General features: G+C 40.9%; 1 protein-coding gene across 1 annotated transcript; it reads right to left on the reverse strand.

Annotated features, from left to right (window-relative positions):
* Positions 1–699: 699 nt before the first annotated feature.
* On the reverse strand, positions 700–5807 carry CUNH1orf53 (chromosome unknown C1orf53 homolog). The gene is made up of 3 exons (XM_047077273.1): positions 5544–5807; positions 2540–2641; positions 700–801 (listed from the first exon to the last, which is right to left on the reverse strand). Exons 1-3 carry the CDS (start codon positions 5805–5807, stop codon positions 730–732), a joined length of 438 nt encoding a protein of 145 aa, XP_046933229.1. The 3' UTR covers positions 700–729.
* Positions 5808–13693: the final 7886 nt, after the last annotated feature.

Genomic DNA, 13693 nt, shown 5'->3' on the forward strand with positions numbered 1-13693 from the left:
CAGGTTGGGTCCTGATACCCCAAGCTGTCACTGCAGTGAATGGAATGGGCATAAAGCTGATACAATGTCCTAAGACAGATTTGCCTGGGAAGTGCCATGAGACATGGAGGAGGGAACTGTGGGGGGAGAGAAGAAAGAATGGTCTAATCAGAGGCATCTTAAGCAGCCCTGACCCTCAAGTCAGAATGATTTAGAGTTTTTATTGAGAGAACAGATGGAAGATGAGAGCATTTCCTGATGCAGAATGGCACTTCTTGGGCACTCATATGCTGCACAATATAGCATTATATCAATCTTCTTATAGCTCGAGATATAAATAAAATGAAGACGGTATTCAAACCCTTCTATTTGCCAGCAACCTCCCTTGGGTTGCTAACACTGAGGAGAAAACAGTAGGAGAACGGAGGCTATAAGAAAAATCGAGAGCTACTAAGGTGACCCGATTGCTACTATTTATTTAATGGAACAGTCATTATTTTCTTTCTTCAACATATGTGTCTGATAATGAAGCAAAAAGAAAGGAAAATAACTATCAATGTGCCACTTCAGAAACACACAAACATTTGCTAGCTTTTTCATTTTATTGATGTTCTTTTAATATATGTATTTATGATTAACTAGTGCTCAAAGACTAACAGCACAGATAGCAATTCCGGATTAGAGTTGTTTTTTTTTTTTTTTTTTCTAAATACAGGCTCAATAAGATGGAGAACAGAGAAGAAATTGTTGTCAAACATAAAAATATGAATTGAATTTCTTCCTTTTCAATGGATCCTTAACATTGACTTGACCATATGGACACTGCAGAAGAAATAAAACAAACTATTATTGAATTATTTAACAAGCTTCTTGAAAAAGTGTAACACTTCTCATAGTGAAAAAAAGAGGCTGCTAATAATGTTATATAGATCATTTGATCTATTGGGTCCTGCCGACTAAGAGGAGAATAATGGCAACCTCTGGCAAATGGTCCTAATTAGGGTCCAAGAATCACTTCCTAAAGGCATCCTTCCAACTTTAAGAATTTTACTGTCAAAAACTCACTCTTAGAAAATTCTCAGGTCCTCAATTTATGAAAGGCTCTTATGCATTTAATTAGAAACAGCTAATGGCACAGGTAGAAACACACATAAATGGGAAGGCTTAATTTTTCATTACTGGCTATAGTTAATACATGCATTTAATGTTTATTCCTTCATTGTAAAGTTGGTTAAAGGAAATAATACCTCCTTACCCCAAAACATACAGTCAAAATGGTCTGTAAATAGAGGTTGTTATCTGTTTATAATCTTAATGCTATAACAATTTACCTTACTAATATGCTTTTTAAAAATTTTTTTTAATTTTTTTTAATATTTATTTATTTTTGAGACCCAGAGTGAGACAGAGTACAAGCAGGGGAGGGGCAGAGAAAGAAGGAGACACAGAATCTGAAGCAGGCTCCAGGCTCCAAGCAAGCGTTCAGTACAGAGCCTGATGTGGGGCTCAAACCTATGAACTGTGAGATCATGACCTGAGCCGAAGTCAGTCACTTAACCGACTGAGCCACCCAGGCGCCCCTTAAAATTTTTTAAAAATGTTTCTTTGAAAGAGAGAGAGAGACAGAGACAGAGAGAGTGACAGTGGGGGAGGAGGCAGAGAGAAAGGGAGACACAGAATCCGAAGCAGACTCCAGGCTCTGAGCTGTCAGCACAGTGCCCCAAGCAGGGCTCGAACTCACAAACTGTGAGATCATGGGCTCGAACTCACAAACTGTGAGATCATGACCTGAGCAGAAGTTGGACGCTTAACTGACTGAGCCACCCAGGTGCCCCGATTACTAACATGCTTTTTAAAAGTTATGGTGACACACACAATCCCATTTATATTTTTGCTCAACATAGGGAAGGATTAGTTAGTTCACCTTAATCAGTGAGCACAGAGATATATTCACTGAAATATACATCTTAGGAGATACACAGCACTAAGTTTGGGAGAGCTATCTTCATGGTTATGAAAATAGAGTAGAAAACAGCCACAGAAAGAATGGGAGAGGGAGAGAAGGAAATGAAGAAGAATAAAAGAAAGAAAGGGAAGGAGGGAAGGAAGAAAGGAAACCACCCTCATTGAAAGGAAACCCACTTCACAATGCTGATCAGATTTCTATTTATTCAGCTAATAATGAAGACAAAAATGTTGTCTGGGATCTAGTTTGTAATATTCTGGATTTCTTTTCCTGCCCTCCTTGCCCTTGCCTAGTGAATATGACTTATTTGAAACCTCATGAAAAGTTTCCTTGTAATAACGAACTCCCATGAATCTCAAATCACAGCATCTCAAGGAACTGATGCTCACAATGAAAAGTTACAAAATTCCATTAACTTTAAAGGTCCTATGTCGGTCCTAAGGATTTCGTTGTCCTTGGCTAAAGCTGCTTGTGAAAAGTGCCCTCCAGGTCTATCAGGCTTTTTTCACTTGACTTGTTTTTCAAATACTAGGCATTTACGAAGTTACAGAAGCACCGAAAACTGCTGGTGTAATGCGAGAATTTGCTACTCACGTGTCTGCAGGCAGACCCGCAGCATTTGCCTCTCTGCAAGTGGGCAAGCCGTGTAAGCACCAGATAGCCAGTGGCTGGATCCGTGTAGTTTAGCTGGCCAGCCTGAAGAATAATGCAATGAAACAATTCATTAATCTCAATATTCACCATATCTCCTCACCATAATTTCTACTCATAAAATACTGCAAGATTTTCTTTAAACAATATTAAACTTCTTCCCAGCAATTCTGGTGGCACTTGCAATTAAAGACTGAATGCATTCCAACATTACATACAATCCAACTTTATGTGACATAAGGAGAAAATATACAGTTTGAGAAAAATGAGAAGTTGATGGAAAAACAAGAACTCCTCTATACCCAATAACTATGTAGCCACTGCTCAGGTATTTTTCATTCAGTTTCTAGGTAACAAGTTTAATAACAGGTGATTTAGATGACTTTAAGAGCTTAAGAGGCTGAAAATGAACTTTCACTCAGAAGTTGCAGTTACAATTTTAGTACTTAAAATATGTGGATAATGATTTAAACTTACAGAAGAGGTGCTAATCAAAACCAACAGTCCTTACAGAAAAGTATTACCTTGCTATTATTGGACACTTTTCTTTACCTTCATGATGTGTTACTCCATTGCACATTTTATACTATTTTCTGTTTTGGGAGTGTTGTTAGTTCTGTTTTTAAGTGAAAAAGGTATTGTTTTAACATATTAACACGCACTGCTTTCACAAGGTTGATCAAAAGCAACTTTTACTACACCACTTCAGACGTCAAGGAAGCATACTCTACTGACATTCGAACTCAGTTTTTAAAAAGTGTCCCAAGTACATGGTATGAAGGCAAAGGACATAATGTGGCCTATCCTGTGAATCTGGGCCATGGAGGTGATATTATTTATCCTTGAGATTTTGTAGAGGAACCTTCTCGTGGGCTGTTTATAATAACCCATTTAACCACAAAGTAACACTGCATCATTCATGTATAGAACCTTTTCATTAAACTATGCATGACACCTGAATGTCTTCTAACATACTTTTGTATGTGCCACAAGTTACTTCTTCTGAGTGTCTTCCTTAATGACTAAATAGTTAATCTGGCTGAGAATTTAACCAACTGTGCTTCAAAGATAAGGCATAGAGCAAAAAGACATAGGGTTCAAGTCTAAGTCTACTCTAAGGCATTCCAGCAAAGCCAGACCAGGACCAAAGAAACCAGCAAGCAAGTCTCAAGGCCAGTCTACAGGGCCTCTCAAATCTCTTGGGACCACAGAGGCAGATTACACAAAACCAGGAGCAGTAAACTACTTTAGAACGATCAATTGTCAAGACCTCACTTCTTTATGAAACCTGGGTTTGAAGACTTGGAAGAAAAGCCAAAAACACCAGGAACTCTGTCAGCAGCCTTCTTTCCACTTCTCACAGTTTCTGCGAGTCTTCTGAGGGCAATCACCTAGCAACCCAGAAGCGTACCAGATTGCTCCTGCATTTGCGCCCACTCTCCTGATTTCCCTATTGATTGAGGAACTGTGAGCTTATTGGCTGCCCCCACAAACTTGATTTGTCCTCAGTAGATAAGCCTCAGGTAATGGTGGCAACAAGGATATGACAAGAATGCTGACAGTTTACAAGATGTTCCGTGATACAGATCAGCACAGGGAGAAAGAGACCCATCCGCCTTGAGGTGTGGGAAAAGGACCATGGTGGGGGGGGCGGGGGGGGTAGGGCTCTGATTTGTTGAAAAAGAAAAACAAACCTGTTATTGTATTTACTTCTGGTCTCCTTGACATTCATTTCACTTGTGCTCCTGACACTGATGAAACAAATGTGGATTTCCTAAGTGGGAAGAATTTTTCCTTTCCCAGGCTGACTGAACCTGTCTTTACATGCCACTGCTGTTTGCGCTAAAAAAGATGAAACTTTTGCTTATATTTACCATATTTATATGGTGATGTATGGCAACAAATTACATATGTTATTTTCAATACAGTATAAACAAGAACACTCAAAAGCTGTCATTTCCTGATGAATCTTTATGCAGAAGTTTCAACACCTGAATGAGCCAAACAGTGGATTCCCAGGGCCTACTGTCAGCAGGGGGAGAAAAGTCAATTTTAGAAAATCTCCAAGGTTTTCTTCTCTACTTCTTTGGTACAAGCAACACCAGATATTAAGGACTGGTCACACACAGTGTGTGTGACCTACTTAATAGGTTACTTTTACATCGCGTTTGTATCTTCATGATAGAGTGCATGTGCTCTCTCAAGATAATAAAAACATAAATATGTTCCCTTTACACTTATGTGGTCTGAGGTGTTAGAAACCGTGGGCGGAAATGGTAAATTGTGATATTGGTACTAATAAGGGATTGTCAAATCCCCAAACAGAGAAAAACATAGCTCAAGATTGTCTAGGAAGAATGTAAACGCCTGATTATAGTTTCTCTTACAATTGTGCTGTTAGGGTGCAGAGAAAAGACGAAAGGAGAGCAAAAATTAAATTAAAAATAAGTTTGGTTCACTTATGCATTACTAATATCATTGGATAGCGAAGTGTTTAACTGATGATGCAGATAAACACACAACCTATTTTTTCCTCTGACTTCTCAGCTCCTCTACCTCTTGCATCAATTCCTAACAACCCGCCCCCAACACACACACACACACACACACACACACAGACGCGCGCGCGCGCGCACAGAAGCATGATGGGTTCCAAAATGCGACCAGAGTTTAGCTCGGACGCTGGTCAGAAAGGACCCACACTTAGCACAGATATACATTAACTCTGCTCGGAATAGCAAACTGCACAGCTTTCCAGCGAAAAGGTCGGAGCAGGAAGCGCGCGTACTCGTCAGACGCCAGAGGCTGGACTGAGCGGGCTTCCAGGAACCTCTCCCTCTGCTCGGGGCGCGCAGGCGCACCGATCCCCGGCTCCCGCTGGGCCTGGGTGCGGCGGGGCGGGGTGCGGCGGGGTGGGGTGGGGCGGGGCGGGCAGGAGGGGCCTCACCGCGCACGCGGCGGCGTGCAGGTCTGCGATCCGCCTCTCGGCCGCCGTTAACTCTTCACTCTCCCGACTGCTCGCCGCTCCCTCTAGTCCGCCTTGCGAGCAGCGCCCGGAGCGTCCGCGGTCTTCTTTAGAAGCGGAGCAGAGGGTTAAGCAGAGGTGCCGTCGGAACCCTCCCCGGACCCAGAGAAGTTTCGGAGGCAGAGCTGCTTGCGGTTGCGTCCTGAGCGCGGCGCGTGCCCACGCCGGGATCTGTCTGGCCGCCATGGCCGCCGTCGGCCCGGAAAGGCGGGGCGCCCCGCGCTGGGGCCCGGCGGGACGGCCACGCGGGTCCGGGCTGCGCGCTGGGAGGCCGGCCTCGGGCTTCGGGCCTCGGACCTCGGACCTCGGACCCGCGCCGCGAGGACCCAGCTTTCGGCCTCCGTTGCTGGGTCCTGCTGCGGAAATAAAAATGGACTTTTTAGGCGGCCGATGAAGTTCCAGCACGATGCGGGGACGGGGAAGAATGGGCCATTTCTAATCTTGGGGCCTAAATTCTAAGCGGACATTTTTTTCTCATGTCACATTAAACTTGAGATCATTCAGCATAATCGCCACACCTGTTAAGATGCAAGAAAGGGATCAAAATACCCGAGGTTTGTTTATAACCAGCTAGGGTCTGTTCAGAAAAGGCTGGGCATTTACAGGTAACATGCACTATGAATAAAGCTGGCCTCGCCTAAAAAGACCATAAGTGCAATCGCACACTGAATAAGAAAAGGCAGTATTTTCATGTTGTTAAATACTTGCAAAATCCAGACAAAATTCTATCCTTTCTGAAACGTAAAAGTTATCGAGATACCCCCACAAAATTGAATTTTGAGAACATTAGCACAAGCCCAGGAGGCAATTTCAGGTGTTAGAATTAAATTAACACCGCTCCTACCCCTCTCGCTCCACCCCCCCACCCCCACCCCCTCAGCCTGCGTTTCTGCAAAGGAGGGTTGAAGAGTAGCCGTTTTGTAAGTGTTCTTCGGTTTTCAAGAATTGAGGGCAGGAATCCATCCCCGAGGGCAAGATTAGATCGTGGAGTTGCACAGAAGTTTGACCAAGCCACCATAGGCCATCACTACTTTTTTTTTTTTTCGTATCTGCATTTACCATGTCTGGAATTTACTTAGTAGGTGCTGATTGAACCGACCCTATTGGCCCATTAAAAATTTCATAGCGAATTAGTATTTTTGGCAACTGTTTCCTTTGTGTTGGAATCATCAGTTATTAGTTTAAAACCAGTAAGGCTAAAGAGGGACCTAAAGAAAAAACCAGTGCAAAGGTGGGACGAAACTTGAGAAGGGACTCCATCCACCACAAGTCAGGTGTGTTTGTGTGCTTTTTCCCTAACCAAATTCTGGAATAAGGAAATAAGTCTAGAAGTTCAGATTGATTGCGTTGTTTTTTTTAAATTGAGGATAAGGACCTATTAATAATTGGTCATGGCATTAATTCAAAGGGTGGGAACAACATTTTGCAGAGATGAAATAGTCTAGACCATGTTCAAATAAAAAATACATACTCTTACAACAGGGTTAAGTATTTTTACATGAAGCTTTTGTTCTGGTGGATGGGGGGGGGGGCGGGAGATCTTTGTGTTAATAAAATAGTTCTGTATTCTGATCATGATGGTCACACAAGTCTACACATGTGATAAGATATAGACCTCTATACACCTTGTTCCCATATAACATTCTTCGTTTTGGTATTGTACTATAAGTATGTAAGATGTAACCATTGGGGAAACCTGGGTAAAGGGAATCTATCTATCTTTGCAACTTCTTGTGAAACCGTAATTATTTCCAAATCTAAGAACAATAGTTTTTTTTAAAAAAAGATGTAAAAATGGTTTCCAAATTACTTGTTAAGGTAGATCACTGAATTAGCCAGAACCTTTCTACATCTTCTCCATTCCCAGGTTTAAAAATCAGCCTTTTTGGTTAAGGCCCTTTGGGCGTTTAGGCTGAGAAAGCTGTTTTGTACTACTAACATGTTACTTGGGTGTGCATTCTTACAGATATTTATTTTTTAAATATAATAACAGCTAGAAATCTGTGTGATTAAGAGTTTAATAAAGTATATTATTACAAATAATTTCCAAACATTTGATAATTATCATTTAGACATTGAATAAATTATCTGCCTCCTTCAATTTTCATTTGATTTTCATACTTTAGGGGCGCCTGGGTGGCGCAGTTGGTTAAGCGTCCGACTTCAGCCAGGTCATGATCTCACGGTCCGTGGATTCGAGCCCTGCGTCGGGCTCTGGGCTGATGGCTCAGAGCCTGGAGCCTGTTTCCGATTCTGTGTCTCCCTCTCTCTCTGCCCCTCCCCCGTTCATGCTCTGTCTCTCTCTGTCCCAAAAATAAATAAAAAACGTTGAAAAAAAATTGATTTTCATACTTTAGAGTCAGTGTCATTTCACATCCAGTAAATTTCATTCATTGTGTCTCTTGTTTTAAAAAGCTTCCTCAGGGCTTGACCCTTACCTTTTTCTAGCGTGTTTTCATTTCTTTTTCAATTCTCCACACTCACAGTGGACAAAACTGTATGAACATGGGGGCACAGCGTCCTACCTTAGAATGGTAAAGTAAGTCCTCACTTTATTTGCAAAGCATTTACATCCAGATATGCTTTAGGAAGAGTTATTTTGTGTCACATCTCTGCATGTAACATGAGATTGGATATATTTTATACTTCTTCCCATCATTTGAGATGCTTATGTTGATAATGAACATGATTGTTATTTTGGAGAGGAGGAGGAGAGGAGTTCAAAGAAATGCATTCCTCTAGGTTTCATCTATATTAATTTTTAAATAGATATGGTAGGCGTCTCTAGGTTTCAAGATACAGATCACACAACTTAATCTGGTTACAATAAAAGGAATTTGCTCATTTAACTATAAAGCATGACCTGATTCAGGGCTCAACAATATTATCAGGGCTCAGTCTTTCCATCTTCAGCTATGCCTCTTCACTGTTAATTCCCTTCTGAGTCAGGTTCTTTTCTCATTGGTGAAATATGGCTGCAAACGGCTCCCAGGGCTTCATCCTTTCTCACCCTTGTCCATTTAAAATGAGAATCTTGGGGGCGCCTGGGTGGCGCAGTCGGTTAAGCGTCCGACTTCAACCAGGTCACGATCTCGCGGTCCGGGAGTTCGAGCCCCGCGTCAGGCTCTGGGCTGATGGCTCAGAGCCTGAAGCCTGTTTCCGATTCTGTGTCTCCCTCTCTCTCTGCCCCTCCCCCGTTCATGCTCTGTCTCTCTCTGTCCCAAAAATAAATAAACGTTGAAAAAAAAATTAAAAAAAAAAAAATAAAATGAGAATCTTGTTATGAAGCTTCTAGACAAGAAGAAGCCTTTTTGCCCCCCAAAGTCCTAACAGTATCTCTCTTCACCGTGTGTCCATTCCTGGACCAATCTTTACAAGTACATGTTATCCATCAGCCAACTAGGCCCCATCTCTGCAACCGCCTATGTGCAACCCCATCTAAACCCCTGGCTGCGAAGGGCCTGTATTGATGCTGGGGGCACAGTTAACAAGTGTCCACTATAGTCCACTATAGTGTGGCTTGCAAAGGCAAAATAAATTCTACCAACCCACCCAGTTCTTTTAGGATTTCGTATTTAATTGTCATTTAAAACATTCTGTCACGGTTCCTCTGGTTCTCCTCTAGATGTCCTTCTTTTGATCTCCCACAATTATCTTCCTCATTTTAGCTTTCTATATGATTCTTTTTTGCATTGTTTTCCCAACAGATCATAAACAAGACAGTAATGTGTCATGTTCATCTTTATTTCTCCACAGCCCATCTTACAGTACCATGACACTTAGTGAATAATAAATAATGAATTTTTGGATGGATAAATGAGTCAGTGGTTCTTCATTCTCAAATACATATTCCTAACTACTGGGCAAAATTTCCATATGAAATTTTAAAATTAACATTCTATACATTTGCAGATTTGGAAATATTTACATTATTGGTTGCAAATAAATACTTTTAAAAACTAGATGGTAAAGATACTAACTGAAATCTTATTAAATTGTATTTATTAAAGAAGATAGGGTCACTTTACTGACAAACAGCACACATGCATACATTATCAAATTATCTAAGCCCCTGAAATGCTGTCTCTAAATGATTTTAAATGCTATCTTTTAATAAACTGCCCTATTAGTATTTAATAAATTGCCCTATTAATAAATTGCCCTATATGTCCCTATTAGTGGACAAATTAGTGCTGGAGTCACAGAGCTACCCACAGATTTCTTGTCCATATACTGCCTGTTTTGCACAGTTCTTTTTGGACACTGATTTATGTATTTGATGTTTTTCAAACAGCTGAATGGTGTGTTATGACATGTCATGTTCCATGTATAGTGCATTTTCACTATCAATTCTTATGATTGAGAGCAAATGTTACATGCCCCTAAGGTTGCCTATAGGGAATCTTTGTTTCATTTAATGGGACATCCAATAGCACACTTTGTTTCACAGAGCTGGTCTTAGAAAATTCTTTGGGGAATTATAAACACTTTTGTTTGCAAGCCCAGCGAATCTCTGCTGACTCCACCACAGATGCTCCCCCACCAATGCTGCATGCCCAGAGCACTACTGCACTTGGCTCTTATGTTCCTATTTTGTTTTTGTTTTCTTCGATGAGCTGTAGAAGGGCTATACAATATGAAGTAATCTAGCCATTTACCTCTTCTTTCATCCTCTCTGTCATTCTTTAATGAATAGTAGTCTACCCCAATTGCCAACTTAGTGTCAAGGATAACTTGATGGTTAAATCCAGTGTATGTAGACAGTACTTACCTGACTAAAACTGCATGCTGCTTTCACAGCAGTCCATCATCTCCCCTTCTTCAGTAGTCTTCAGCCCTTCTCACTACAAAATACTTCCCTGAGGGGGGCACCTGGGTGGCTCAGTTGGTGGAGCATCTGACTCTTGGTTTTGGCTCAGGTCATCGTGATCTCACGATTCATGAGACTGAGCCCCATGTCAGACTCCGTGTTGACAGCATGGAGCCTGCTTGGGATTCTCTCTCTCTCCCTCTCCCTGACCCTCCCCCACTCATTTCACACACTCTCTCTCAAAATAAATAAATAAACATTAAAAAAAAAAACACTTCCCTGAGTTTATCCATGCTTATGTTTTTAATCTATTACATATTTGCTAACAGTCCAATCTCTGCTTCAGAATCAATGCTTATGAGAGCGACACACCTATCTATCCATCCACCTGCTGGACACCAGCACTTAGAAGATACCCCAAACTCATCATATTCGAGATGAACTTAATCATCATTCCCTTTGAAATCATCCCTGTTTATTGTCTTTTTTTCCCCAAATGTTTATTTACTTTGAGAGGGAGGGAGAGAGAGGGAGAGAGAGAGAGAGAGAGAGAGAGAGAGAGAGAGAGAGAGTGTACATGAGTGGGGGAAGGGCAGAGAGAGAGAATCCCAAGCAGGCCCAGCGCTATCAATGCAGAGCCCAACATGGGGCTAGATCTCAGGAACCATGAGATCATGGTGTGAGCCAAAATCAAAAGTTGGATGCTTAACTGACTGAGCCACCCAGGCACCCCTGTTGTCTATTTTAAAGGCACAGCCATCCAACAATTCATCTAATTCAGAGATCTTGGAGTGATCCTTAACTCTTTCCACATCTTCCCATCCAATCACCCACAACCTACCAGTTTCAGGTTTGCTTATCTGCGTCTCAAACTGGTCCTCCTTTGCCTCAATCATTGTTCTAGTTCAGGTCATTATCATTTCTTTCCCCATGACTACAGCTAGAGCAGAATGGTTCATTGATGTAAATAATAAATAATGAGGGCATATTCTGTATCAGGGCCTTCTGCTGAATGCTGGAGACTTATTGTTCATATGTTGTGTGTGCTATTTATTCTGATAAAAAAAAATGACCCTTATCTTTTTGGAGTGGTGAAGTTACACCTGTCCTTAAAGCCTCAGCCCGTATGTTGTCCCCTCCAGCAAACTTTCCCTGACCATTCACTTTTCTGTTACGCCAGCTCCTCTGCAGGCTGGGCTGGACACACCACCTCAATGCTCCCAGTGTATCCAAACCCTACACTGTACTTTGTTGTCGTGTAGTTTTATGTTTATGAGGGCTTTTTAATTGGCAGATTGTGAGACCTTTAAGGGTAAAGACTGTCTTATCTTTGTAATTATCTAGTAGCACAAGTACATAGGAAAGGCTAAAAAAGAAATGCTTGTTGAAATGTGTGGATGAATGAACAATGGGAGCAAAACCCCACATCTGAGTCACACAGCAAAGAAATGATACAAATGCCTTCCCGCTCATATTCACGGTTAAGAATCAGTATTGGGTTTTATCAACATATCAGTTGTTCTCAGGATATTGTTCTGAGACACAATATACCAAGATCACAAGGTAACTATGATTTTATTTGGCAATCTACTTATTAAGTTCCCCCCAAACGGTCATTGAATTAATGGTAAGTGCAGTGTATGGGCTGCATTTCAAATGAAGTTAAGTTTATGTTGACAGTGAAGTCCAGCCTTGTTAACCCTGAACAATCATTCCAATTATAAACTACATGCACACAATTACTGTCACATAAAATATCAAGACTAATTACTTCTAGCCCTTTTGTTATGCAAGTATTAAAAATGAAACCTACTCTTAGGTATATTCAATATTAACAATGCAATCCCCACCAAGAATATTACTTTAAAAATCCAGCAAGAATTTAGTTCCATTTTTTACCTTATCACACACAAAAAATGGGTTAGTATCCTGCTTTTAAAATGATATGGGCAGCCACTGTTGTATAGGATTTCCCACATACCAACACAGTTGTAAAGAGATCTTGGTTAAGGCCATAAATACAACATACAAATCAGAGCATTGTTCTCTGCACTCTTGTTGCTGCCTGAGGGAGCAAAGCATGTCCACTGTTCCATGACTGGAATGAAAGGCACACTGAGTTTCAGGTCAAATATCCATGACATTGACGTGTATGACTAGTCTACTGAGTATGATACATGTTAATATCTTCCCAGTGGTGGTGTGAGTGATATGCCTCAGTGATCAACACAGCACGCACGACCCCTTTAGTCTCTCTACAGGTGTAAAATTGATGCATCTCTGAAATCGTGTGGAATGTGAATCTTTCACGTGCAGTTAAATGGTAATATTGCTGTGTGAATTGTCATATTTGTATAGTTCTGTAAGGATGGCATCAACACCAGTTGCTCTATCTGATGATATTTTTTGATGGCACATTCCGGATGACATTGTTGTGAGCTAAACCTGTTTGTACCACATCATGGGACCAGTAATAAAACAAAAATCAAAGCATCACGGCTGACTGAGCACAGTGACAGTGCTCTGGCCATACTGTGATTTTTTTTGAAATGGTGGTACATTTGGAACACAATTGGGTAATTCATCCGCCAGTCTAAATTCCATGATAGTAGTAACATATATATTCTGCCTGCCATTTTATTCTGCTAAGAACAACAGAATAAAACCTACTCTTATGTCTAATTCTGTCCCATAATTCTGCGGATGAATAATCCTTGAATGGTAGCATGTGGAAATAGTGTTGTCTTTGAAGTCCTTGAGTTGAATCTTAATCTGTCTGCTTCCTAGTCCGGTGACATTGAGATTATTTGACTTCTCCAAGCCTGGGTTTCCTCCTCTGTAGAATGTGAAAATTATCTCAGAGCTGAATTACCATAAACACTAAACGAGATAGTGTATATAGAACATCTGACATGGTGTCAGGCTCACGAGTTCACTATTGCTACCATTGAACCAGGAAACTACTTCTGTGTTTTCAGCCTTTCTGTATGTTAGCTCCTAGGTGCTCAGTAGTTCCGTTGCTATTTTACTATCCATCCTTTATGGCATGAGATTTAGCTTCCTTGAACAATTAATTACTTTTTACTCATAAATGATAAAAACTTGCTAGATGTTTGCATAACTAAACAGTTTTCAATTACTTAAAAGAAAAATCTACACCACACTAAAAATCTTCTGTACAGAAAAGGAAACAACAAAATGAAAAGGCAATCTACTAAATGGGAGAAAATATTTGCAAACCATGTATTGATAAGGCATTAGT

Source organism: Lynx rufus, unplaced genomic scaffold (genome assembly GCF_022079265.1).
Source record: "Lynx rufus isolate CCGP_SWC_20201006 ecotype Redwood Valley unplaced genomic scaffold, mLynRuf1.p SCAF_15, whole genome shotgun sequence".
NCBI classification, from domain to species: domain Eukaryota; kingdom Metazoa; phylum Chordata; class Mammalia; order Carnivora; family Felidae; genus Lynx; species Lynx rufus.

What these genes read in the sequence shown, in the direction of transcription:
- CUNH1orf53 (XM_047077273.1), bottom strand. Translation starts at nt 5,807, where the DNA reads ATGGCGGCCAGACAGATCCCGGCGTGGGCACGCGCCGCGCTCAGGACG. An exon ending in TGCACGCCGCCGCGTGCGCG is followed by an intron (nt 2,642 to 5,543) that starts GTGAGGCCCCTC and finishes ATTATTCTTCAG; the next exon opens with GCTGGCCAGCTAAACTACAC. An exon ending in GCGGGTCTGCCTGCAGACAC is followed by an intron (nt 802 to 2,539) that starts GTGAGTAGCAAA and finishes TTTCTTCTGCAG; the next exon opens with TGTCCATATGGTCAAGTCAA.